At 33.7% G+C, this 27,719-nt stretch overlaps 2 protein-coding genes across 3 annotated transcripts; one reads left to right on the forward strand and one right to left on the reverse strand.

Annotated features, from left to right (window-relative positions):
- Positions 1–1,502: 1,502 nt before the first annotated feature.
- Positions 1,503–17,184, reverse strand: LOC100372862 (elongation factor Tu, mitochondrial-like). The gene is made up of 11 exons (XM_002731735.4): positions 17,074–17,184; positions 16,010–16,053; positions 15,472–15,631; positions 14,432–14,607; positions 11,367–11,471; positions 9,163–9,324; positions 7,031–7,163; positions 5,525–5,629; positions 5,081–5,232; positions 4,814–4,949; positions 1,503–3,093 (listed from the first exon to the last, which is right to left on the reverse strand). The coding sequence occupies exons 1-11, from the start codon at positions 17,138–17,140 to the stop codon at positions 2,951–2,953; spliced, it is 1,383 nt and encodes a 460-aa protein (XP_002731781.2). The 5' UTR covers positions 17,141–17,184; the 3' UTR covers positions 1,503–2,950.
- LOC100373011 (AH receptor-interacting protein-like) lies at positions 17,147–26,695 on the forward strand. Of its 2 annotated transcripts, none has more exons than XM_006812709.3 (5): positions 17,147–17,425; positions 18,701–18,820; positions 20,066–20,245; positions 24,612–25,116; positions 25,617–26,695. In XM_006812709.3, the coding sequence occupies exons 2-5, from the start codon at positions 18,722–18,724 to the stop codon at positions 25,823–25,825; spliced, it is 993 nt and encodes a 330-aa protein (XP_006812772.1). In that variant the 5' UTR covers positions 17,147–17,425; positions 18,701–18,721; the 3' UTR covers positions 25,826–26,695. The 2 variants fall into 2 exon arrangements, with proteins under 2 accessions (XP_006812772.1, XP_077862725.1); XM_078006599.2 differs by having other exon boundaries at positions 18,704–18,820.
- The last annotated feature ends 1,024 nt before the right edge of the window (positions 26,696–27,719 follow it).

Consider the following 27,719-nt stretch of genomic DNA (forward strand, 5'->3'; position numbering starts at 1 on the left):
TCAAATAAAGTTACAATGACACTTATCTATGTGTTTTATATTGGCCAATCGTCAAATAAAGCTACAATGACACTTAATATCTATGTGTTTTATATTGGCCAATCGTCAAATAAAATTACAATGACACTTATCTATGTGTTTTATATTGGGCAATTGTCAAATAAAGCTACAATGACACTTATCTATGTGTTTTATATTGGTCAATCATCAAATAAAGCTACAATGACACTTATATATGTGTTTCATATTGGCCAATCGTCAAATAAAGCTACAATGACACTTATCTACGTGTTTTATATTGGCCAATCGTCAAATAAAGCTACAATGACACTTATCTATGTGTTTTATATTGGTCAATCATCAAATAAAGCTACAATGACACTTATATATGTGTTACATATTGGCCAATCGTCAAATAAAGCTACAATGACACTTATCTACGTGTTTTATATTGGCCAATCGTCAAATAAAGCTACAATGACATTTATCTGTGTTTTATATTGGCCAATCGTCAAATAAAGCTACAATGACACTTACCTATGTGTTTCATATTGGCCAATCGTCAAATAAAGCTACAATGACACTTATATGCGCGTTTTATATTGGTCAATCATCAAATAAAGCTACAATGACAATTACCTATGTGTTTCATATTGGCCAATCGTCAAATAAAGCTACAATGACACTTATCTACGTGTTTTATATTGGCCAATCGTCAAATAAAGCTACAATGACATTTATCTATGTGTTTTATATTGGCCAATCGTCAAATAAAGTTACAATGACACTTATCTATGTGTTTTATATTGGCCAATCGTCAAATAAAGCTACAATGACACTTAATATCTATGTGTTTTATATTGGCCAATCGTCAAATAAAATTACAATGACACTTATCTATGTGTTTTATATTGGTCAATCATCAAATAAAGCTACAATGACACTTATATATGTGTTTCATATTGGCCAATCGTCAAATAAAGCTACAATGACACTTATCTACGCGTTTTATATTGGCCAATCGTCAAATAAAGCTACAATGACACTTACCTATGTGTTTCATATTGGCCAATCGTCAAATAAAGCTACAATGACACTTATCTGCGCGTCTTTTTCTTTTGTAAAATTTATTTTAGACTAAACGTTTGCAGTTTGACATTGCTTATATATTTATAAACCACCTCTACTCTGCCCACCCTTGCATTGAAATCACCACCCCAAATACAGATATATTTGTGTCATATGTAAGGCATCATCCAAAGTGTTGTAAAACCTATCCTTAGCATTTGGATGATTCCACAAATCTGGCAAGTAACATTTTGTCAAATATGCATTCATACAGCATCAGAACACTGGTCTTGCTTCAAGAGTACACTCGACAGTATGGTTGCGAGTATTTCCTTGTATGGCAACACTGAGGAATATGCAAGGGTTATAATAGTAATGAGCATCTCTATATATGTAAATATAGAACTCAGTAATTGAATACCAAACAAAATCAATTATTTTCCACCATACTGTAATATTTATTTCAATTCACATAATACAAAACTCTAGAGCTATAACCCACCAAATAAAGTTATGACAAATTATAAATCCTGTCAGTGAGGATTAAAATATTTCCATAATATGAAATAATGTATAAGCCATACATGCCATAAAGATTAACTATCTCACATAGTAGATTTAGGAAACTAATTCTGGACAGTCATGAAGGATTCAGTACATGAATTATTTTGACCAATCAACCATGTTTGATTTGGTACAGAATTTATTTATGTCCTTGACTTGTAACCACCGTCCCTCGAGGGACGGTGTTGTAACCAATGGCACAAAGATGTACTTTAATTTTCTATTCACATGCTATCATGATGAATTCCTTTGTTGTTCAACTATTGTGCTTCCATACTCAATAACAATGACTAACAGCACTTTGAAGATTCTATATCCAAAGCTTGAACTTCCACAGTTGAGAGGGGGCAGCAATTTCAAGGACAAGCAGCCTGTCGGCTGAGATAGCTCCGCTGTTAGCAATGCACATTTCAATTAAAGAACAGAAGATATCATTAGAAAATGAACAATATGTATAGTATCAAAGCAACGGGACTTTCTGTTTTCAACAAGAATTCAAAAATATCACTTTTCACTAAAAATGACAAAAATAATCATCAAAATTAGATAATTGAAAATATCACCACGAAATTAACAAATCTGAAAGAGGTCCACATGTAGTACCTATATAAGTAATATCAAAGTAATTGGCCTTGCGGTTTTTAACAAGAAGTCGAAAATATCACTTTTCACCAAAAATGACAAAAATATTCACCAAAATTGGAGAATTGAAGATATCATCATGAAATGAACAAATCTATGAGAGGTCTACCCAAGGTACATATAAACCAAGTATCAAAGCATTCAGGCTTGTAGTTTTCAAGAAGAAGTTGAAAATGTAAAATATTGACACGGACGACGACGGACACTGACGACGGACAATCACCCAAATGATAAGCTCCGCTCGACAAAGTCAACAGCGGAGCTAAAAAAGTGATAAAATTACCTTAGCATATAGTAATAGTTTGGCAAAAAATCTATAGATTTTGAAGGGATGCAAGAACACATTTTTGAGCCATTAGAGTCAACATGTCCACATAGTTCAAGCTCTGCATATCACATTATTAAAAACCTAAACAAGCAACCAATAAACCAGTTTTGAGTATTACTGTTGCCATAGAAACTTGAGTACCGGTACTCTGGTGTGTAAAAAACATTTTCATCTACGCAGGTCAGGGTTGGGTGTGTGTTGTTTTCGCCACAAAAACATTTAATATCAAAATGGCAGGAACCAGGAAAACTAGCAAATAAATTCTGTGACCTGGAAATCAACCCCCCCCCCCCATTTACGCATGACTGATGACACCAACTCAAAACTCGTCTACTACGTGGTGTCAAATCACGCTGTCTTGGCAGCATCTGGTAAAATACTTGTTATGACTCCGGTACCAATAGTAATTTTGCCATCACGGAGTGTAAATCTTTGACCAATCTCAGTCACCATGGGTTTCAATAGACTCATGTTAACTTTAATATCTTCACCTGGAAAATAAGAAACAGGATTTGTTAATAATCCAACAATAAATCAAACAAGCAGCCTATCGGCTGAGATAGCTCCGCTGTTAGCAATGCACATTTCAATTGAAGAACTGAAGACATCATTAGAAAATGAACAATATGAATAGTATCAAAGCAATCGGACTTACAGTTTTCAACAAGAAGTCGAAAATATCACTTTCTACCAAAAATGACAAAAATATTCACCAAAATTAGAGAATTGAAGATATCATTACAAAATGAACAAATCTGAGAGAGGTCCACATGTAGTACCTATATATGTAATATCAAAGCAATTGAACTTTTGGTTTTTAACAAAAAGTCGAAAATATCACTTTTTACCAAAAATTACAAAAATATTCACCAAAATTAGAGAATTAAAGATATCATCACAAAATGAACAAATCTGAGAGAGGTCCACATGTAGTACCAATATATGTAATATCAAAGCAATCAGACTAGCGGTTTTTAACAAGAAGTTGAAAATATCACTTTTTACCAAAAATGACAAAAATATTCACCAAAATTAGAGAATTGAAGATATCATCACAAAATTAACAAATCTGAGAGAGGTCCACATGAAGTATTTATATATGTAATATCAAAGCAATTGCACATGCGGTTTTTAACAAGAAGTCGAAAATATCACCTTTTACCAAAAATGACAAAAATATTCACCAAAATTAGAGAATTGAAGAAATCAACATAAAATGAACAAACCTAAGGAGAGGTCTACCCAAGGTACATATACAAAGTCGACAGTGGAGCTAAAAAATCTGTAGTATTTTTGCCAATGTAATTAGTAATACATCAATACATGACCATGATCTAGTTTCAGAATGGCAGAAATGCAAAATTTGAACACAATCACTCAAGGCAGAAACACATCCGATCTAAATACAAAATGACATGCCTCAAGGTCAGATAATGTCCAATGTATGAAATTCATTCATACAAGATAAGATCTAGTTCTGGAATTGCATAAAAAGCTTGATTTTTATGAATTTGACATTAAAATTGCCATTCTTTGGCAATCTTGAATCTGATCATGAAATGAATGAATGTGCATATGGCCAATACACAAGTTTGTGCCAAATCTGAACATGATCGGTCAAGGTATATCTGAAATGCAGGTTAGAGCAGACTTACAAACAGATACACAGGTACACACAAAGAGATTATCAGACTGAGTTCAAATGGGGAGTAACAAGGCACGAACATAGTATATAGCCTACTTCTGCAGTAGTTATTAATATGAACCATAATTACTTGCAATAGATTAATCAGTGTTAACTCACTTGTCTGAAATGTATGTTGTCTATACATGAATATTTACTAATATAATAGTCTGTTAAGGCAAGCAAGTTACTATTAAGTTGTGCTTATAGCAATTTTACAAGGCTATTATAAAACTACCCTAAATGCCTAGCTCTGTAACAAACATACCAGTAGAACTAAAAATTGCAATTAACACTAAAAATGTGCATACCTATTTGAAAAAAGACTGGGCAGTAGCATAGCCATTGCCACTACAAAACTTAGCAATCATGGTCTAGCAAAAAGATTAACCAGACTTAACCATTTGGTTACACGATGACTGATACATATTAATGTCTACCAGTGAACTACATGCTTACTAACTAAAGATTTAAGCACTAATTATGGTAATTACCATATCCAATCAACATAGAAAACAGATACAAACCTGGCATAACCATTTCTTTATCTTCAGGTAATGAAATTCTAGCTGATGTGTCCCATGTATAAGAAAACATAACTGGCGTGTAGTTAGTTGTTAGCGGTTTGTGTCGACCACCTTCTTCTTTACTTAGGAAATAAACCTATAGATGATAAACAATATTAGCTAATCTTTATTCCTAGAATTTCAATTATGTATAATAATGACTCATAGAAATAATTATTTAATTATTAAGCTTCATACAGTAGCTTAAAAGACTGGAAATTACAATACCTGTGCTTCAATTTCTTGATGTGCTTTGAGTGAGCCTGGTTTACATAATACCATACCACGTTTAATTTCGTCTCGTTTCAACCCTCGACACAAAGCACCCAGCTGGTCTCCTGCTTCACCAGTGCCCAACGTTTTGTGGAAAGTTTCAATGCCTTTCAAGAAACATCAAATTTAATTAACACAGTGCTGTCAACTCAAAACTGCACATTACTAATGCTAAAATTTGTTTCACATTCCTGCATGCTATAATGTTGGTATTACAAGGAATTATTCAGTTACTGGTTTTAAATAAGGAAGTTAGGGGGTTTCATAAGATGTACATTCTAAAGAAGAATGAATTAGAATTTTCCACAACTTTTGGATCAATGAGTTGTTTCATTCGATTCATATAAATCAAATACCACTGATTATTTTTTGTCAAGATTTATGATATATAATTGTTACCTGTTATAATAGATTTAAGTTTGGCATTATGCCCAATAAATTCTACGTCGTCACCTTTCTTGATAATGCCTCTTTCCACTCGTCCAGTTACTACAGTACCACGACCTGTAAATAATATTGTATATGACTAGATTGACACTACCAATACACCAATTGATGTGCACTTAAGGTGGAGACATTAGGACACAATATTGTCCTTCTGCTGATGATTCAAGGATATAAAATTGATGCTATATAGGTAGCATTTATTAGTGACATGAAAACACTGACAAAATTCAATCAAAACATATTTACTCTATTAGAAGTTCATCTCTACAATGTAATAGTGCATATAAACCAAAGAATGCATTTATTGTATACTGTGATATGAATATATGCACAAAGACAGTACAGCGGCAGTATCGGTTGACGCGCACAGATGTGGATGCAACAGCGTACTGTCCGAGTGCATACTTCGAGGTGTCATCATGGGAATGCCGAAATCTAAAAAGTTTAGAACAGAATCAGCAAACTTCTTTGTATGAAGTCCGGTCAAACCCCGACGGCAGCCATGTTTGTTTTTATTCTTAGAGGACGCTTACGCACATAAACCATATTTGGAATTCACATTTCCTAATATGGTAGGATGAAAATACCCTGTAAAATGCCTCAAAATTACGGCACGCTGTAACTTATAGTGTTATGATGACAGATGTATAATAATATGAATTATTTAGACCATAGATCCACCTATCATTTATGTAAGCACATGTGCTACTAACAGAGCAAATACAGTATTTTATATTTCTACTGACTTTATTTTTAAATATTTATTTACTTTTATGTATATAACAGACATGGACAAACAAAACATATACATTACATTACAGAAGGCTTAATCTCAAGATATGATTTCAAAAGAAACTGTGTGCGGTAAGATCTAGCTAGATAGAAAATGAATACATAAATAAATATTGACTATTTTAATTTCAATTTTAATAAGCCTGAGTTAGAGTCTATTCTGTATGATTGACCACTTTTTGTTATGTACCTCAAGTTTACTATTCTTCGTTGCAATATATTCCTCAATCTCTTTTATATCTTTGACCATGGTTATGTAAATATTAAAATTTTGCATTTATACAAGTGCATTTTATCAAGAATGAGAAGATGATTTGTGAGTTGGGACAATTCCGTTGAACCGGGTATTATATTCTACTGACTTTGTTTTTGTTTTGAAACTTGTTCCTTTGAAACATATTTTGTTGCATTTTTTCAAAGCAACTTGGGTTACCATATTTGCTCTATTAAAAGTGCATGTGCTCAGAGATTTGTTTTTAAGGTCAAAATAATTAATATTTCAATGATTCAGTGTTGGTTTATATGTGTTTCTATTGGAGATGTGCTTCTAATAGAGCTAAAATTCTAATCAAATGTAATCTTGTACATGAAATGTTTGATTTCACACTAATGAGAAAACTGCATTTATTCTTCCCTGCATTTTCTAGTGTCTTTGATGAAACTCACCTGGTATGGAATGGACACTTTCTACTGGCATCATGAAAGGTTTGTCTAACTCACGAACTGGTAGTGGTATGTATTCATCCACAGCCGCAAGTAATGCTTTGATGGATTCCTCACCAAGTTTAGGATCACGTCCCTAGAATTACATTGAAGAAAGAGAATAATCATTCTTTGAATTCAATCAGTACAGCGCCATCTAGTGGTGAAACAAAGAATCCACAGAACCAAAAGACAAATGCATACATATTATAATGAATTCCTTTCAACTAGTGTCTTATTTTAACTAACTTTGCTAGTAATTATGGTGATTCAAGATGTAGGTAATAAAGTTTCTTACAATGTTTGTGTCACATTATCAAAATTTACTAATATGGATAGTAGATATTTAAAATGGAATACTAGTACTTTATTTTCGCTTGGAACTTATTTTCGCTGAAGGGATAATTCCGTGAAAATAAAATCCAGCGAATATACTTTTTTTCCTATTTTTCACATTAAACTCATCAAAAATCAGTGAAAACAAGCCATGCATGGCACAGTCCCCGTTAGTTATCAAATTTAAGATATAGTATAGTATATAGTATAGTATAGTATATTTTATTTGACACTAAATAATATATTTTGTTACATTATCTGTGGTCAAAAGACATTAAATATAATAAAACACAATATATAGTTATATAGTTTTATATAGTTATGTTTATAGTAATATTGCTGGAATATAACCATGTCAGGAATATGATTTTTTCAACATTAAAATGATTGACATTTGTATCAATGATCGTCAAACAAGTACTTGTCCATATTGAGAGATATTGCTCTGGAACAGCATTCAAAATCAGCCATTTTGAATACATGTATATATATATATATATATATAACATGATGTATAACGAATATATCAAATTTGAATATAATCAGTCAAAGCATTTAAGAGATATGGCTCTAGAAGCCCGATCATTAAACAAAATGGCCGCCAGTCAGCTATTTTGAATCTGAAAAATAAAATGACATGCATCAGGGACCTGTAATGTCTAACGTGTGTTATAAGTTTGAACAAAATCCATCCATAAATGCAAGAAATGCTTCATATTCGAGGATTTTTTTAGCACAAAAATAGCACACTTTGAAAAAGATCATCAAACCAATAAATCCGTATATCTGTGATATGATGTATAATGAATATTAAAAATTTGAACATAATCAGACAAAACAAGTCAGACATATGGGTCTGAAAACCCATTCATTAAAACGACATGGCCGCCAGACAGCCTTTTTGAATCTGATCTGAAAAATAAAATGACGTGCATCAGGAACCCGTAATGTCTAATGTATGTACCAAGTTTGAACGAAATCCATCCATAAATGCCAGAAATGCTTGATATTCGAGGATTTTTTTAGCACAAAAATAGCACACTTTGAAAAAGATCATCAAACCAATATATCCGTATATCTATGACATGATGTATAATGAATATTTAAAATTATAACATAATCAGTCAAAACAGTTGGAGATATGGCACGAGAACCACATTGATTAATACAAAATGGCCGCCAGTCGGCCATTTTGAATGTTATCTGAAAAACAAAATTATTTGCATCAAGGTCCCATAATGTCTAATGTATATACCAAGTTTGAGCAAAATCCATCTGTAAACAGCCGAGAATTGGTTGCTTTTTATGATTTTTTAGCACAAAAATGGCCGCCATTCGGCCATCTTGAATCAGATCATGAAACAAATTGACGTGCATATGTATGATATCATGTATGATGTATGTGTGAAGTTTGATTGTGATTGGTCCAGGCATTTCTAAGATACAGGTCCGAACGCACGCACACACGAACACACAGAGGTCAAAACATAAGTCCCCGTTTTCGGACTGCGTCCGAACGGGGACTAATAAATTCCATACAAAACGCCCAAAAAGCCTTTTCAGCGAAAATTAATTCCAGCTAGTTATTATAACGCTATTTCTAACATAGCATTAATAATCATTTTAGTTTACAGGAATGAAATCTTTATCAAGACGCAACATATTTCATTGCTTTCTGGTGCACAATCTTGATCAATGAAATCAGATTTGCTCAATTGTTATTATTAATATGTAAAACTTATGATATAACATAATCTTACCTCCATGGCATAAAGAGCTGACCCAGTTATAATAGGAGAGTTGTCGCCATCAAAACCAAACTCAGACAAAACTTCCCTCATTTCCATTTCAACAAGTTCTAATACTTCGGCGTCGACCACGTCAGCTTTATTTATATATACCACAATCTTCTCCATGCCAATCTGCAATTATACCGTAACTGGTTGAACACTCTTTCAACATGAACTTTTCCTGCCTGCACATGTGCTACTTGTATTATTTCAATTCTGATTTCCATAAAAAATGTTTTCACTAAATAAAATTAATCTGTGTAGAGTACACCCAAAAATGGTCTATATCTACATACTTTTAGCACATTACCATGTAGCTAAAACCTGCCAAGAATAGTTTACACCCATAAATTTTTTAAAGTCTCAACGTCTTTAATTAATATTTTGTTAAATTACTAAATAAATTATGCAATCCCAGGGATTGTCAGCTTGGTCTTTAAAAGTAACAAAAGGTAAATCTTGCAAGTGCAAGTTTTGATTTGCATTCCATGACATTTTGCGATCAGCGACTTAATAATTTTATAAATAATAAATTTATAACGCATACAAATCCTGAGTTGCAGTGTAATATTGTTTTGGGAAATTTAGATAAATTTCATTTAAATTTTTCTCACCAGTAAGTTAAAACTAAGGCTGAGAAAAAAAAATCTGTTTCTCGGACATTTTATTTTCCTTCTTAAGCATTTAAAAATGCGCTTGTACTCGCATTTGTCTCAAATTTCCCCCATTTTAGCTCAGTATTCAAAAAAAACAAAAAAAACCTAACCCTGAACAATCCAATGTATACCGTTAAAATCCTATTATAAACAGCGGTTTATATTACAATGTATCAAATAAAAAATCAACAGCTCAAGTTTGGGGTGCGGTTTATATTAGGTACATACTGCAATCACTAAATGGGCATGGTCATTTTTTTCCCACATCACTTGCACAAAACAAATAATACACCGTACAATCTTTTGAATACAAGCTAACTCCAATTTAGATGTCAGGGAAGAGTGATAAGTGTCACGTCACAAAAAAACTGTTCACATGAAAAAAATACTCCGTATATTTAATGTAATATGCATTTATTTTTTTAATCTTCTTCGTAACGGAAAGTATATTCTGACAGGGGTTTCAAATATAAACAAACATTAATGCATTGCTTAGTAGAAAATGATCATGGTACGACACTAAAAAGGTACGGTACGGCCATGCTTCGGCTCACAAGTGAATAACTTACTTGTTTTCGAACTGTTGAAATTGTTGATTATTACTCAGTAGTGATTATAATAACGCACGAAAAATAAATTCGTTGAATTGTTATCAAATACAAGTAAAATTCAACTTAGTTTCACTGTAAGCGAATTATTTCGGTCATATGTAAACGATCGATGCGACACGACTTCCGCTATGTAGTTTGAATGCACACGAAACATTACTTGACCGGGTAGGTCAAGTCGCTAATTAACCAATCAAAATGCTGGATGGTGCCCACGTGTTCAAATTACCTCAGTTCATGTTAATGACAGGTCACCGACTTCATGGTGAACGAAACCCGGAAGCGATTTACCGATAGTGTAGTGCGATCTTTTGGCTTTGATTTCCATGGGAAAACGATATGACTTTTTTTTAAATCAAGAAATTAGTTGTTTTCAAAAGATAAACTGAGCATTGAAAAAGAATTTAACAGTTTTTTCGGTGAGAACAGCTCATTGTCGAAAACTTGCAACACACGGACGTATTCATAAGGAGTATTGAGGAAAGTTGTCGCAAGAACAAAAGCAGTTTCACTGCGTGTTTGACATCCTAACACGACTGAACAATAAAGAGGTGTGAATATTTTTAGGCACGTTGTTGAAACAAATGAATAGGATTAGGAACAATGTACCAGCTGGTTGAAACAAAGTCAGTCACGGTCTTGTTGAATTGGGGGTGCGGTTAGTAATAGGTACTTTTCATGTTTTCAATTTTTGTTGAGAACTCTCAAACACTGAAGCCGAAATCGGGGGTGCGGTTACTATTAGATATGCGGTTTATAATAGGATTTTAACGGTACAAGATATATGTATGATTCTCAATTGTGAATTTTTTTGGAAAAAAAGCTCACTGAATATCATACCATGCTTGATGATGGTATATTTCTGAAATATACCCTGCTTCAAAGTTTTACTTCTACAATAGTTACATACCTGCTTGGCAAGAAGCAAATGTTCTCTGGTTTGAGGCATTTGACCATCATCTGCGGCAACAACCAATATAGCACCCTCCATCTGAGCTGCACCAGTAATCATGTTCTAAGTATAATTAAAGAAACATTACAAAGACCTTTCTGAGGGGCGAAGCCATAAAGTGCAAACGAGGAATATTTAAAATTAATTACAAATTAAAGATGCTTGTTTTTTAATATAGCTCTGGTCTTAGAGATGCACAATCTGAAGCAATCTGACCCACAATATTGACGTTTATAATACTAACGGAAAAGTAAAAGAAGAAATTTGATAGTGTATCATTATGCATCTGAACCCCAGAGCACCTGTTACTAGTTCAACTCAAATCTGATGGTAAGTGGTAATTGAGATGACAGAAAATTGACTAATTTATGAAAATTAGGTAATTATTAATATGCATGGGGATTTCAACCCTAAAGTAATGAGGTTTGTGTACTAATATTCATTAAAATTTTGATTAGTTGTACTGTTAAATATGATAAATCAAATAATTCATACAAAGTAGCCAATATGAACAGAATTCAACCATAAACTGAACACTGAATCCAGCAAATGATATCAACAGAAAGTGTAACTGCAAAGACGTCGTGCACTGTGTGTTTTGTACACAGCAGCGAAAAAACAAGTTATTGCATTACATAGTCCTTGTGAGTTTTTAACCAATTATTGACATATGATTTATAGTACTTGAGATATTAATGAAAACCGCACTGACTATTTGAATATGCAAATTAGACAATTAATATGCATTGGCTGTAGTGTAAAACTAATCAGGCATGCACAATGTCACAGAGCATCTATGTACAAAGTTTCATTGAAATGTAATTGTTAGTACTTGAAATATCAATGGAAAAATTGATAGTTGACTAATTAATATGCAAATTAATAAGCACAGATTTTAACCCACAACTAATCATGTACGTGCATCCAAGAAAATCAAAATGGGATTATTAGTACTTGAGTTATCGATGGAAAAGCCAAAATTGACTAATAACAGATTTTTAGAAGTCTAGCAAGTGTGTTGTCCAAGAGCACCTACCATGCTTCATTGAAATCTGACAGCAGTTCTTCAAAAACCGTGAACAGACCTACCTACCAACCTCATCAAATATGTGTGCATTTTTCAATTATAAATATTTTTTCAGCAATTTTTTTCCCACATTTTTTAGTCCAGATATGTTATATTCAATTTTTGTATTCAGTATTTTGTATTATTGACTTTGCTCCCCCAGTTTCTAATAGTTAACTTGAAAATGGAAATGAAAATATACAATTACATGCAAGTATTAAATGAATGTTTTCATCACTATGCAACATAAACAGAATGAGGTAAATGACCAGTCAGACACAGAGACCTAATAACATAGACTAAGTCATTGACTTTCAGTTCCTTTAAAAGTCAGCTATTTAGAGCAAGCCTTATTGAGGTTTATTATTAATCCAATCACACTGGTAGAATAAGTATGTGAGGTAATGGACATACAGCACGGTTCAAGCATGACACAATGGACATACAGCACGGTTCAAGCATGACACAATGGACATACAGCACGGTTCAAGCACGACACAATGGACATACAGCACGGTTCAAGCATGACACAATGGACATACAGCACGGTTCAAGCATGACACAATGGACATACAGCACGGTTCAAGCATGACACAATGGACATACAGCACGGTTCAAGCATGACACAATGGACATACAGCACGGTTCAAGCATGACACAATGGACATACAGCACGGTTCAAGCATGACACAATGGACATACAGCACGGTTCAAGCATGACACAATGGACATACAGCACGGTTCAAGCATGACACAACACTTCACTAGATTTAAACTTGTTTTCAAAACAATCTACCCCATTAAATGCGCAAAGTAATCTGAACATCTCAAATACGCATAAAGCAAAAATTCCATTTACAGCGGGCACAAAATATTTACATACTAGTACTCCTAACTCCCACACCTGGTAGGCAATTATTGAGGAGCTTTGCAACATCCCCAAACACTTTCCTAGACAATCCAGTGACGTTAGGTGTATGTAAATATCTTGCGCCCACTGTAATGCATGCAAAATTATTGAATGTAGCTTTTGTTATTTATAAATATGGCATTTGAAAATAAGACTGCAAGCAGAGATCCAGGTGGTTCCAAGTGACAATGTAATTTCATGAAATTGTGACTATATATAATCAGATGACTTGAAATTTTGGTCACAAATCTTGTTTGTTAACACAGTTATAGTACTTGTTGCATGTCCCTTTCTGCAGCAGTACTTAAGATATTACAGTTAAGCATATCATTGAAGTCACATGAACATATATAGTCATCTAATACATTAGTTGTATTCCTTATCCAATGCCCTCATAGCACTGGTTGTATATTACTATCTGTAGCAGTGCTTAATACATTACAGTTGTGCATATTAATTGAGTTAATGACCATATATGGTCATCTGATATGTTAGATATATCTACTGTCCAATGTCTTCAATATTGCACTGAATGAATATCCCTGATTGCAACAGTAAACAAGATAATACAGTTATGCATAATAATGAGGTCACAAGACCATATATGGACATGTGATGTTAGTAATGCCTTCATCATGGCACTACTTGCATGTCCTTACCTGTAGCAGTGCTTAATTAATACATTACAGTTACGCATATTAATTGAGTAAATGCCCATATATACATCTGATACATTAGCAATATTTCACCAAATGCATATCCCTGACTGCAACAGTGCCAGAGATATTAGTTATGCATATTAATGAGGTTATATGACACCATTTATACAAAGTAGCTAATGAACACACATGGATGAATTTGAATTGAAAGCAACACAAACTTGGATTATGTATTAACATTATAAATTATGAAAACATTTTTACATAGTGATGCCCTTGCAAAAAGCTCTACTATTACATTGAGGCTCTACTCTGATAGTTACACAAGAATCCCTAAGCATTGTTCTAAGCACAGGACAATGCAATTCGGAGGAAGCACTGGTCTTACCTTTATGTAATCCAAGTGACCTGGACAATCAGTGTGAGCATAATGTCTTGTCATAGTTTCATATTCAACATGAGCAGAGTTTATTGTGATGCCTCGTTTCCGTTCTTCTGGTGCTTTGTCAATTTCATCATATTTATGGAATTTGGTTGATCCACTTGTTCCTTGCTCAGATAAAACTACAAAGTAAAAAAGAATGTCTCATCAGAGATAATACAATAATTAAATGATGGTTTGATTTCACATATTACTACAATTGGTAAATGTGGTCTGTTTAAATTTCAAAATTTGTAGGTCAGATGACTACATTTCAAGACACATAAATTGATCCACCCATGATTGGTTCAACACATCAAGGCTAACTTTGACAAGTTTGCATAAATTAAAATCAGAGGTCTGGAGTCTTGTTTCACATTTTGGACTTACTTGTGTGAGTGCTAATTACTGTCAAACCTGGAAGTCTTTAATAGAAATAGCATCAGTTAAGGGATTGTGGTCGAGATATCAATCAATGTACATTACTTTTACTATGAAAATGTCCAAATCACACAGTATTCTAATAATTTATTCGCTATACAAGTAAAGAAATTGATTACATAGCAAAAATGGAAGAAATACATATCCAGGTTCTTGATGACCAAAGCCAAAAAGTTGATTTACTATCCACACCTTTTAAATTTATGCAAACTTGTCAAATAAGCCACAGTATGTCAAATCAATCATGAGCAGGGAACTTTCTAATGTGTCTCATCTAGTCTACATTTGAAATTGTTGTGATAAATTGTAAAACAGTCTAACTGATCAATTCAATGAATCCACTTAATTACAATGCATATTAGCATAGTGTCTTGTAGCGCGTATGTTTGACACCACTGATTGTTTTCTGCAATGTTAACCCAATTAGTGCTGCCTATAGTGGTAAAAAAACTTACAAAACTTGCAGAATAATGCAGTTCTGGAAGCAGAATTTGGAGTTAAAAATTCTAGTTCCCTTGCTTTGTTTGCTGATCAAGAAACAATACTCAAACAATATGACTACTCACCTTTTGTAATTGCTGCTGTCAGCGTAGTTTTACCGTGATCTACATGACCTATCGTACCGATATTGACGTGCGGTTTGCTTCTGTCATATGTTTGTTTATCAGCATAATGCCTTCTCGACAACACCGATGATATACGTGTGTTATTGATTAGCTGACGATGCTGTGACAAAAAAAGTTTACCAAGGAAAAAAGAAAGAATTAGTGTTTTCTGTAATGTATAAATCTTTACATACATGTACATGTTCTATTGGAAGCACATCTCCAAAATAAAATATACCAAAAACTGTGATATATTCACCTTTCTGCTTTGATGCATACTTTGCTATAGTTTCATGACAATCTCATATTTGTTGATGCAAAAACAATACCTTGTATTTTGAAAATGGTCTTGGAGATAAAAATGGTTCTTCTGAACACAGTAACGTGAGCTATAAGCAGAGCTATGCTATTAAAATCTCTAAAATGTCTATGGAAATAATTACTTCTCCTGGATCTTTATTTGGGTGAGTGATAGGCAAGTAAGGGAGGATGTACTTACGTATGTGGACTCTCGACATGCTCTGGATGGAGTATTTCGAAGAGCTGCAAAGACAAGTTCAAATACATTTTATAAGCAAATATTCTGGTAGATATCATGTTTTTAAACTTATTATATTTTGTTACTTTTTTAAATGGTGACGGTCATCGCGCAGCTCGTGTTCGAATTTCATGTGAGCAAAATTTATTTTGCGTTGTACACATCGCTATGAGTCCCATATTGACAACTGCCCTTTTAAATTCTTACTAATTCTTATTATATTTTATTTGCATCGATTAATATTTCTATACTGAAAGAAATATGTATTTCTAAAGATGCAATAAACAATTGTTATTATTATGTACAAATACAGGATTTATTCAAAAATTTAAGGTTATTTTTTGGAGACTGAATTTGATCATTTTTGTTTTGTTGTTCACAAAATAACACATAACGGTTATTTGTTTTATGATGCAAGAAAAATAAAAGATTCTATTTTTATTCTGTTTCTTCAACAAGGTGCAACTTCTCGTTCTGTATACACCATGTGTTGCCTTAGCTGTGGAATCATAGCCCTATGTTGCCGACCGCATTATTTACGTGACTGACTCTGGCCGGCCTACAACTACAAAATTAAAAAAAAGACGTCCAAATGAAATTGTTAGGGCGAAATTCGATTGTAGGTCGCACCAAAGAGCTACGGAACCGCAGCTAGTGTTGCCTGTGTACCCCCTCCATTACATTGTGCCTGGCCCCATACATCTTTATTTATCTTTATTGATGGGAGAGTATTTTCATTACTTTAAATTTGGAAAATTTAGGACTAGTTTGCTCTTTTTTGTTTCGTGCGTGAATAATTATTCAAACCCTCTTGGCACCAACTTACTCGACTTTCCAGGCAAAACCAAACCTGCATGGTGTCATTGGCGAAAAACGTGTGTATCTTATTACATCTAGAAGGGGAACTAGGACAGGGCATTAATGCTTTGACTGGCCTCACTTGATTTTATATTTATGTCATCCAAAGAACAATTATTAAGCATACATGATAATATAAAATAAAAGATCAGCATGACAAAACTTACCCAATCTCGCAACACTGCAACATCTCAACGTGACGAGCGCGGCCATGTTGGATTGTCTAATGCGCATCGCGTGTGCGCATGATTATGACCTCGGGGTGACCTCTAGACAAAAGTAATGTTTGGCGACAGCTATAATTTTTTGGTTTGGGTGATTTTAAGGACTAAATTTTCGCTAAATATTGACAATACGAACTGAATAAGAGGACCTTATAGTTTCATAGCGTCAAGCTTAGCCGATTTTTGCAAATCATTCCGCAACGCTTCTCGTCGGGAATAGTCTATATTATTTTAAACGTCTGCGTTGCATCGAAGCCCTCTCACTGTCAGCGACACCATTTACAAATCATACAAGGTAAGATCCGAGTTTCTCTTCTTAACACGATATATGTTAAGTCAAACCACTCAACAAGTGTACATATTACCATTTAATTATTTATTTGTGTACGAATTGATTGGTAGTCCTTTAAAATAATTTAATAAATGCATACATGTTTGTTTGACAAAAAATAAGACTGATATTTACGGAATAACAACCATCAAACCACCTCACCCACCCCGTGGCGAGTATAGCACGAGATTTTGTCTAGTTTCACGACATATACTCATGACCGATATTGAGTTTGTATATGGGGTGACCTGTCGAAATCTAGTGGCATACATAAATCTGGAGCTGATTATTTCTATTATCAACTTCAATTTAAAGGTAATTCTGAGACACAGAAATTAACAAGGCAATTGAAATGCTGGTATAAAATAATGATTTATATATTTTATGAAAGTTGAATATTCGTTGTGTCGTGCATTCATGTTGGGTTGATTGTTGTTTTGAAATAGTTCTGTTATTTTGTGGGTGAAAGAAAATACACATTTTAAATGGTCAAATCTGTGCTTTGTTTACATTTACATTATTATGCGTAAGAGTTCCTTAGGGCCCCTTCATCCATAACTCTAATCCTAACCCTGCCCCTCCTGTACTTCTCTTCCAATTCAATTGTATATACCCCTCTTTGGATTACTTATAATTATTGGGAGAGGGCAAATTGAATTTCATTGGGAGGCTGGAGAAGGAACTCTTTCCTTATTATGTACTGGTACGTGTCCTAGCCAGGGATTGACTGGCGACCAGCAGATTGTCACTTTTCTATCTTGATATGAACACAGTCCTATCACTAGAAGCATGATGATATAATTTCCCACACTGCATGGCATTGTTATCAAACTCAACCCTTGCCTTTTATGTAGGCCATGAGCACTGGCCAGTTGTGAGAATAAAATTTAGTTAGGCATCTTTCGGAGCTGCTTCAATTTCATTTATATTAACACTCAAATCTTCATCGCTGCCTCATGTCTTCTTAGTCGATACTTTGCTTGTCGCCATTTTATTTTTAAAAGACAAAAATGGAATGCAGTATGAGTAAAATTATTATTGATCTAGACATATGCATTGACATTGACTGTATCACTTTAAAATTGAGATACCACCCTATGCACACTATAAAATCAATTAATTAATTAATAATGCAAATGAAAAACCTTACAAAATCCAACAATGCCCCATTGTTTTTTTCTCCACTTTAAAGTCTCCTCAAAATGATTATCTATTGTCTTTGAATTCATTCAATTACAGCAGCTTGAGGAACGTTTAGCAATGACAATGTTCATTGATGAAAACACAGAGTGTGGAATAAAGAAAAAATTGTTATACGCTGGGGATGGGGAACTACCTGACTTTCCAGATGGCACAAAGGTCAGTATGTTTTATGGTATTAGTACTTTATTCTAACTTGATCCCAGGCATATCCTAATTAACATATACTTATCCTTAGCTTCTCATATCTTGCCAGACATTTTGGTCTTTCCATTTTCATACATTTTTTCTTGTACAAAATGTACTTTCTGAATACTGCTATGACCTGGTTATATGCCCTATAGCTCAGACCATGGCTTTTTGTTTTGCCCCTTTCTCAGTCTGTGCACTTCCACTTGCAAATGACTCTTACAGCAGACCATCCTCTACATCCCATAGCTTACAGCAAACCATTCTTCACATCCCCTAGCTTATAGCAGACCATTTTCTACATCCCATAATTTACAGAAGACCATCCTCTACATCCCCTACCTTACAGCAGACCATTTTCTACATCTCCTAGCTTACAGAAGACCATCCTCTACATCCCATAGCTTACAGTAGGCCATTTTCTACATCCTCTAGCTTACAGCAGACCATCCTCTACATCCCCTAGCTTACAGCAGACTATTTTCTACATCTCCTAGCTTACAACAGACCATTTTCTACATTCTCTAGCTTACAGCAGACTATTTTCTACATCTCCTAGCTTACAGCAGACATTTTCTACATCCTCTAGCTTACAGCAGACCATTTTCTACATCTCCTAGCTTACAGCAGACCATTTTCTACATCCTCTAGCTTACAGCAGACTATTTTCTACATCTCCTAGCTTACAGCAGACCATTTTCTACATCCCCTAGCTTACAGCAGACCATTTTCTACATCCCCTAGCTTACAGCAGACCATTTTCTATATCCCCTAGCTTACAGCAGACCATTTTCTACATCCCCTAGCTTACAGCAGACTATTTTCTACATCTCCTAGCTTACAGAAGACCATCCTCTACATCCCATAGCTTACAGCAGACTATTTTCTACATCTCCTAGCTTACAGAAGACCATCCTCTACATCCCATAGCTTACAGCAGACCATTTTCTATATCCTCTAGCTTACAGCAGACCATTCTCTACATCCCCTAGCTTACAGCAGACTATTTTCTACATCCTCTAGCTTACAGCAGACCATTTTCTACATCCCCTAGCTTAGAGCAGACCATCCTCTATATTCCCTAGCTTACAGCAGAACATTCTCTAGTTCTCCAGGCCTACAGCAGACCATGCTCTACTTCTTATCCTACCTACCACTTCATTCAATCAGGATCTTATCTCATTGATTTAAAATTAATTATTATTTTTGGTGCAGGTGAAATTTCATTACAAAACAGTCAAACTAGATGATGCTAGGACAGTCTTGGATGACAGTAAGAAGTATGGTAAACCTATGGAATTGATTATAGGGAAACAATTCAAACTAGAAGTATGGGAGAAATGTATAAAAACAATGCGACTTAATGAAGTTGCACAGTATACTGTTGATAAATCTGTAAGTATCATCTACAAATAGTTTGTGTATGTTTTAGCTTTGATATTATTTATGTTTTTATTAATAATTCTTGGAAGTTTCACATTGTCTGTCCTTACTTAGCAATAATAATGTACAAACAAACTTTTGTAATTTATTAACCCTTCCATTATCTTATTTTTAAGTGCTAATCAACAAAATATGCCAACAAACATATCAACTTTATACTAGTATTTTAAAAATGTTTACCCTATCACATGTAGTCAGATTTCCTTCTTTCAATATACCTCCTGATAATGGCTGCTTGTCTGATTGGCATTATTTTGCTGACTATTTCTACTTTATAAATCTAGTGGCCTTAGTAATCTTAGCTTAAATTTAAAACAGTTGATGGAACAGTATAAGGTTTGTGCATTTCCTTTCCAACTGAAACAAAAAGTTGTTGATAACATGCATGACTTTTGTCAATATGTACTGGCCCATCTGAGTCCGTAGCTGAGTTTCAGATTCCGTGGTTGCTTGGCAGCAATGCATGTGACAATGTTGATTTGTAAGGTCCAGTGGGTGGTGGGTCAATTCACTTCTTGTGGTCATGAATATGCATTTTTATAAGCAGATATTTTACTACTTCAGTTTTGTATCAAACAAATTGTTGTTATATTGTATGCAAGCTGCCTTTGATCATTTCAACGCCAAAGTAAACACTTCTTGTTTTTCATAATCAAGCCCGCATAATTTTTCCAGATTTTTAGCAAAGAACACTATTTGCAAAATAATTCACTAGAAAATGGACAGGAACAAATTAGATATTAAATAAACTTGTGGTGAAAATCAAGAGCGAATCTATCTAATTACAGGTGAAGTCTGTTTATAAAATTAACCACCTCGCTATTGCTGATTGACCAATCTGATTAAAATCTGATATAGTGTACGGGCTTTAATTATTTTGGCTATAAACTTATTTTAATTTTATGTTTTATTACTTTTGTTATTAATGCCTTGTTATTTTATTATTTTACTTTGATTTTGATTTTGTGATTTTTTTTAAATTCCGCCCTACCTACATCTGAGCCGATGCCTATGTAACGAGATTTCAATGAGACCCACTGTCGACGATTTTAGTCAACGAATCACAGACCTTCTTCTATAGCGCACATGATGACGTCACTGGGCAGAGTCAGGTGGCAAACACACTCAAATAAAATGGCGGATTATACCGACGTTAGCGACCGAGAAGAACACGGCTTTTCGGTAAGTTTATCATTGTCAAATGCAACGAAAGTCATTTTTTTATGTTTATATTGTGGCTCGAATGGTTCGAGTTTAGATCGTTATTTTGCGTAGTTATTCTGGGAGTGACGATTTTTTTTCCACCGGTTCGACCGAACACCGGTGTCTTTTTCTAGTCGCTTGCCCTGGAGACGGGTGATGTTTTGTTGACGATCGGGTCAAAACCGTCTACGGTATTGAAGCCGTAGCTGTAAATAATCATCAAAATGTATCAACATTTTGTACATTATACAATAACTCTTTATTAATTAAAGTAATTGAGCTGATTTGGACTGGAATAAAATATTTTTTATTTGGAACACATCGCAATTGATCAGGAAATATTTTTTTGCTCCAATTGTCTGCGTCGATGCCGTGGGCCGGTGACCGTTATACAATTTAAAATTTGCATTGTTTACTATAGCTGTTTACAGTGTTCTAATCATTACGATTTACTTATTTTTTTGCTTCCATTCTAGATAATTATGCTCAGTGTTTGATGTAAAATTGAAGCGATGACTGAATAAACGAACCGTGGCTGGCGAAGATGTATCAGGAAGTGTACACATTTGTTGGAAGTGAACAAAATATTCAATGTAATGACAAAAATTGTAAAATGCTGTGGAATTTCTTTTGTAAATAAAAATATACTAGCAATGTTCTATTAATGGTTTATTCAAGTGGGCAAAATATAATGTACAGAAAGATTGCCCGTAGAGTATCGCTACACTGAAAAGTAAGCAACCGACAGCCTGTATAAAAGGGAGCCTGTGATTGGCTGTTACTTATGCGAGATTTGAACGGGACTTACGTAGGCGTCGGATCAGATGTATGTAGGGCGGAATTAAAGAAAATCAAAATCAAAATAAAATAAAAAGGCATTAATAACAAAAGTAATAAAAAATAAAATTAAAATAAGTTTATAGCCAAAATAATTAAAGCCCGTACACTACATCAGATTTTAATCAGATTGCTGATTGACTAGCACACACTCAGTCAAATAACAACCAGTAAATTGGTCTATTGCACAATAATTAAGTCAATAAATGCCTATGGTATAACATTCTGTTATAATGAGTGAAAAATAATCCCAGCAGAAAAATAATTTTTTTTTTTAAGAGGCATTTTTGACTCCCGTGTGCAAAGCACAAAAAGGGAGTCTTTGCAGTTAGTGTGTCTGTATGTGTGTATGTGTGTGTGTGTGTATGTGTGTCCGACTGTTCCACTGATATCTCAAGAACCATACATCAGTTTTTGATGAAACTTGGTGCATAGATGCTCTGGGCCAATGCGCAGATTTGATTAGGTTTTGGTAAAAATTACCATATTAATTACCTAATTTGCATGATAATTAGCTGATTTTTAGCTGTTTTATGACTGTTCCACTGATATCTAAAGAACCACTCATTGGATTTTGATGAAACTTGGCACACAGATGCTCCAAACTAATGCGCAGATTTGATTAGTTTTGGGTAAAAATCTGTGCAATATTAATTACCTAATTTGCATAATGATTAATCAATTTTCGGCTTTTCCACTGATATCTCAAGTACTAATCATCACATTTCAATAAAACTTGGTACATAGATGTCATAGGACACTGCACAAACCGGAAAGTTTTTAGGGTAATATCAGTAGATATTAATTACCTAATTAGCATAATTAATTAATTTTCAGCTTTTGATATTTCAAGTAGTAATTGTCACATTTCAATGAATCTTGGTACATAGATGTCATAGGACACTGCACAGACCTGAGAGTTTTTAGGGTAATATGAGTACATATTAATTACCTAATTTGCATAATTAATTAATTTTCAGCTTTTGATATTTCAAGTACTAATCATCACATTTCAATGACACTTGGTACATAAATGTCATAGGACACTGCACAGACCTGATAGTTTTTAGGGTAATACGAGTACATATTAATTACCTAATTAGCATAATTAATTATATTTCAGCTTTTGATATTTCAAGTAGTAATCATCACATTTCAATGAAATTTGGTACATAGATGTCATAGGACACTGCACAGACCTGATAGTTTTTTGGGTAATATCAGTATATATTAATTACCTAATTTGCATAATTAATTAATTTTCAGCTTTTGATATTTTAAGTAGTAATCATCACATTTCAATGAAATTTGGTACATAGATGTCATAGGACACTGCACAGACCTGATAGTTTTTAAGGTAATATGAGTACATATTAATTACCTAATTTGCATAATTAATTAATTTTCAGCTTTTGATATTTCAAGTAGTAATCATCACATTTCAATGACACTTGGTACATAGATGTCATAAGACACTGCACAGACCTGATAGTTTTTTGGGTAATATCAGTATATATTAATTAGCTAATTTGCATAATTAATTAATTTTCAGCTTTTGATATATCAAGTAGTAATCATCACATTTCAATGAATTTTGGTACATAGATGTCATAGGACACTGCACAGATCTGATAGTTTTTAAGGTAATATGAGTACATATTAATTACCTAATTTGCATAATTAATTAATTTTCAGCTTCTGATATTTCAAGTAGTAATCATCACATTTCAATGAAATTTGGTACATAGACATCATAGGACACTGCACAGACCTGATAGTTTTTAGTTTTTGGTAAATATTTATGCTTATTAATCACCTAATTAACATAATTAATTAACACTGATATCTCAATTACTGATCATCACATTTGAATAAAATTTGGTACATAAATGCTCTAGGACAATAGACAGGCCTGATTAATTTTGGGTTAAAATTTGTTCATATTAATTCTCTAATTAGCATAATAATTCATAATTTTTTTGTTCTGTTCTGTTCATATTAGTTACCTGATGTACATAATTAGTTTTCAGCTTTTATATCAATATCTCATGTACAGGTAATTTTGAATTAATTTTTAATGTGTCTTCAATACTCTCAGCACACGGGAGTTCTTTCTAAGCTTTCTTTGATTTTAAAGTTGTCATGGCAACCATACATGTAGTTGTGCATTGATATGGTGCAGTGAAATAAGTTAATTTATATTTATGTTGAACCAGTTGATTGGTATTGAACTATTTCAAAGTGAATAAAATTATAATTAATTATTTATTGATTGCAGTTAATTGGAGTTTACCCAGTCGTTGCAAAGAGTCTCCGTGAGTTTGCCTCAGGTGGTAAAATAGAACATGAAAAGAAACATTGTTGCGGTTTAGCCCAGTTTCAAAATTCGGGACTTGGTCACAGTGACTTGGACGAACTGTTACAAAATCCACAGCCGCTCGACTTTATTTTCGAAGTGACAGAGATTGATTATCCAGGAGAATATAAAAAGGAATCTTGGGCAATGAATGAACAAGAAAAGATGGACTCTGTACCAAGTTTACAGGCTGAAGGAAATCAACTGTACAAGCAAAAAAAATACTGTAAAGCTGCTGAGAAATATGCAGAGGCACTTGGCTGTCTTGAACAGTTAGCATTGAAAGAAAAACCTGGGGATACTGAATGGAGGCGGTTAGATGCTATGAAAATACCTTTACTTTTAAATTATGCACAGTGTAAACTGTTACTGAAGGATTACTATCAGGTGATAGAACATACAAACACAGTACTAGACAAGGATTCAGGTAAGTCTTTTATCAGCTCAGCTGTCAACTTTGTTGAGAGGGGCAGAAAATATCACTGACTGTCCGTTGTTGTTCATGTCAACTATTTACATTCTGCCTGAAAAATGCAATTGGTTTGATACCATGTATGTATGTATCTCAGGTGGACCACTCTCAGATTTGTTGATGCCTTCAATTCAGTATTTTTGATAAATATTTTTGTCATTTTCGTGATATTTTCAACATTTTCTTGAAAACTGCAAGTCTGATTGCTTTGATATTCAATATATATGTATCTCAGGTAGACCGCTCTTCAATTTGCTCATTGCATGATGATTTCTTCAATTCTTTTTATTTTGATGAATCATTATTTTTTGTAAAAAGTGATTTCTGATTTTGGATTTCTTTGTATTCGGTACATAAGTATTTCAGGTGGACTTCTCTCTGATTTTTTAAAAATTTCATAATTATATCTTCAGTCTCAAATTTTGATAAATATTTTTGTCATTTTGTTGTTACAGATAATGTGAAAGCTCTTTTCAGGAGAGCTAAAGCCCATTTTGCTTGTTGGAATTTTGAAGATGCTAAAAAAGATTTCACTAGAGCAGCTGAACTAGACAAAACATTATCTGGAGTAGTCAAGAAAGAATTAAAAATATTGGAGGAGACTAAGAAAGAAAAGGATCTTGAGGAGAAGACGAGACTCCAAGGATTATTTGAGAAGATGTGAAATCTATGTTCTTGTTAAGACTACATCAGTTATAAAATATTTTTTTATCAGAATACGAGTGCATGCCAATATTGTCTCAGGAAATCTGCTGCAATGCATTGCAGCTTGTGATTTCCCCGAAACTAAATACTGTATTTACTATACTTCTACTGTAAAATGTGTTTTTAAAAACTGCAGCTTTTATTAAAATGGTACAATGCAAGCACATATGATTACATAAATAACATGGTCCATGGTTAAAATAATTAAAGCAGGGGAGTCGACACCTGTGCGTGCGTCAGGTGGCCATAGCGTGTCATTGTGTTTAAACAAGCGTCTACCCACGAGCCTTTGCGTTTTTAGTGTGTGTTGTTATCGTCGCTTGGGACTCAATTCCTGCATGTGCGCTGGTGACGACCCTCCCGCTTTAATATTGGAATGATTCATTATACAATGAATGTAATTTGTGGTTTACATGAACTTCTATTAAAAATGCGCTTCTAATGGGATTAGTACAGTATATAAACTTTAGTATTGCTTAATTTTATTGTATGTGTATGTTTTTATATTTTGTATTATTATAATAGTACTTATTGTTCAGCGTTCTGCATGTGATATACTTAACTTTACACTTGTTACAAAAGGTGTTGAAATTTCTGACATTAACCCACCAAGTTTATATACCTGTATTTGGTCTATGTATGTTGAAAATATTATATTTACTGGTGCATATACAGCAATATTTAAATAATCAAGTCACTGATTTCTGTGCCTCGATATACAGTTGTATATGATATCTAATCTGATCCCAGCTTGCAAGTCATTGATCTGAACTTGTAATGTTTTCACCATTACATTGTAGATAATAAACTATAACAATTTTAAATGAAATGACTGACTTCTGCTTTCTGTTTGCCACTCAACCACTGCAACAACTTATTTTCATTACCAGATGCTATGATAAATTACAAGTTCTGAATTATTCTGATCATCATTAAAAATTGAACATCAGTAAAACATAGTGTTACAGTTGTATTAAGTTTTGAGACCCACCTAGTGTTCTTCAATCAATAAGAATGCTCCATTGCAGGACTTTATGTACACTAAATGTCATGTTTCTGAGTTTCACCTTTTTAGTCCCCGTTCGGATGCAATCCGAAAACGAGGACTTATGGATTGACCTTTGTGCATACTTGCATGTGTGTGTCTGTGTGTCCGTGTGTGCGTGCATTCGGACCTGTATCTTAGACTTGCCTGGACCAATCACAATCCGACTTCACACATACATCATACATAATATTATACATATGCACATCAATTTGTTTCACGATCTGATTCAAGATGGCCCAATGGTGGCCATTTTTGTGCTAAAAAAATCATCAAAAGCGAGTTTTTATGGATGGATTTTGTTCAAACCATGTACATACATTGGACATTATGGAACCTTGATGCATGTCATTTTATTTTTCAGATCCAATTCAAAATGGCCAACTGGCAGCCATTTTGTTTTAATGAATGCAGTTCTAGTGCCGTGCATATCTCTGCCATGCTTTGTCTGATTATGTTCAAATTTTATATATTCATTATACATCATGACTTGGATATATTGGTTTGACTAACTGATTCAAAATGGCCAAATGGCAGCTATTTTTGTGCTAAAAAAATCACTTTTGGCCTTTCAAAACTGGATCTTGGTGTTTATGTATGGATTTTGTTCAAACTTGTTACATATATTAGATATTATGGGTTCCTGATGCACATCATTTTATTTTTCAGATCAGATTCAAAATCGCTGACTGGAGGCCATTTTGTTTAAATGAATGTGCTTCTAGAGCCATATCTCTGATATGCTCTGACTGATTATGTTCAAATTTTATAGATTTGTTTTACATCATTTTATAGATACATAGATGTA

This window comes from Saccoglossus kowalevskii, chromosome 16 (genome assembly GCF_978046115.1).
Source record: "Saccoglossus kowalevskii chromosome 16, keSacKowa6.1, whole genome shotgun sequence".
NCBI classification, from domain to species: Eukaryota; Metazoa; Hemichordata; class Enteropneusta; family Harrimaniidae; genus Saccoglossus; species Saccoglossus kowalevskii.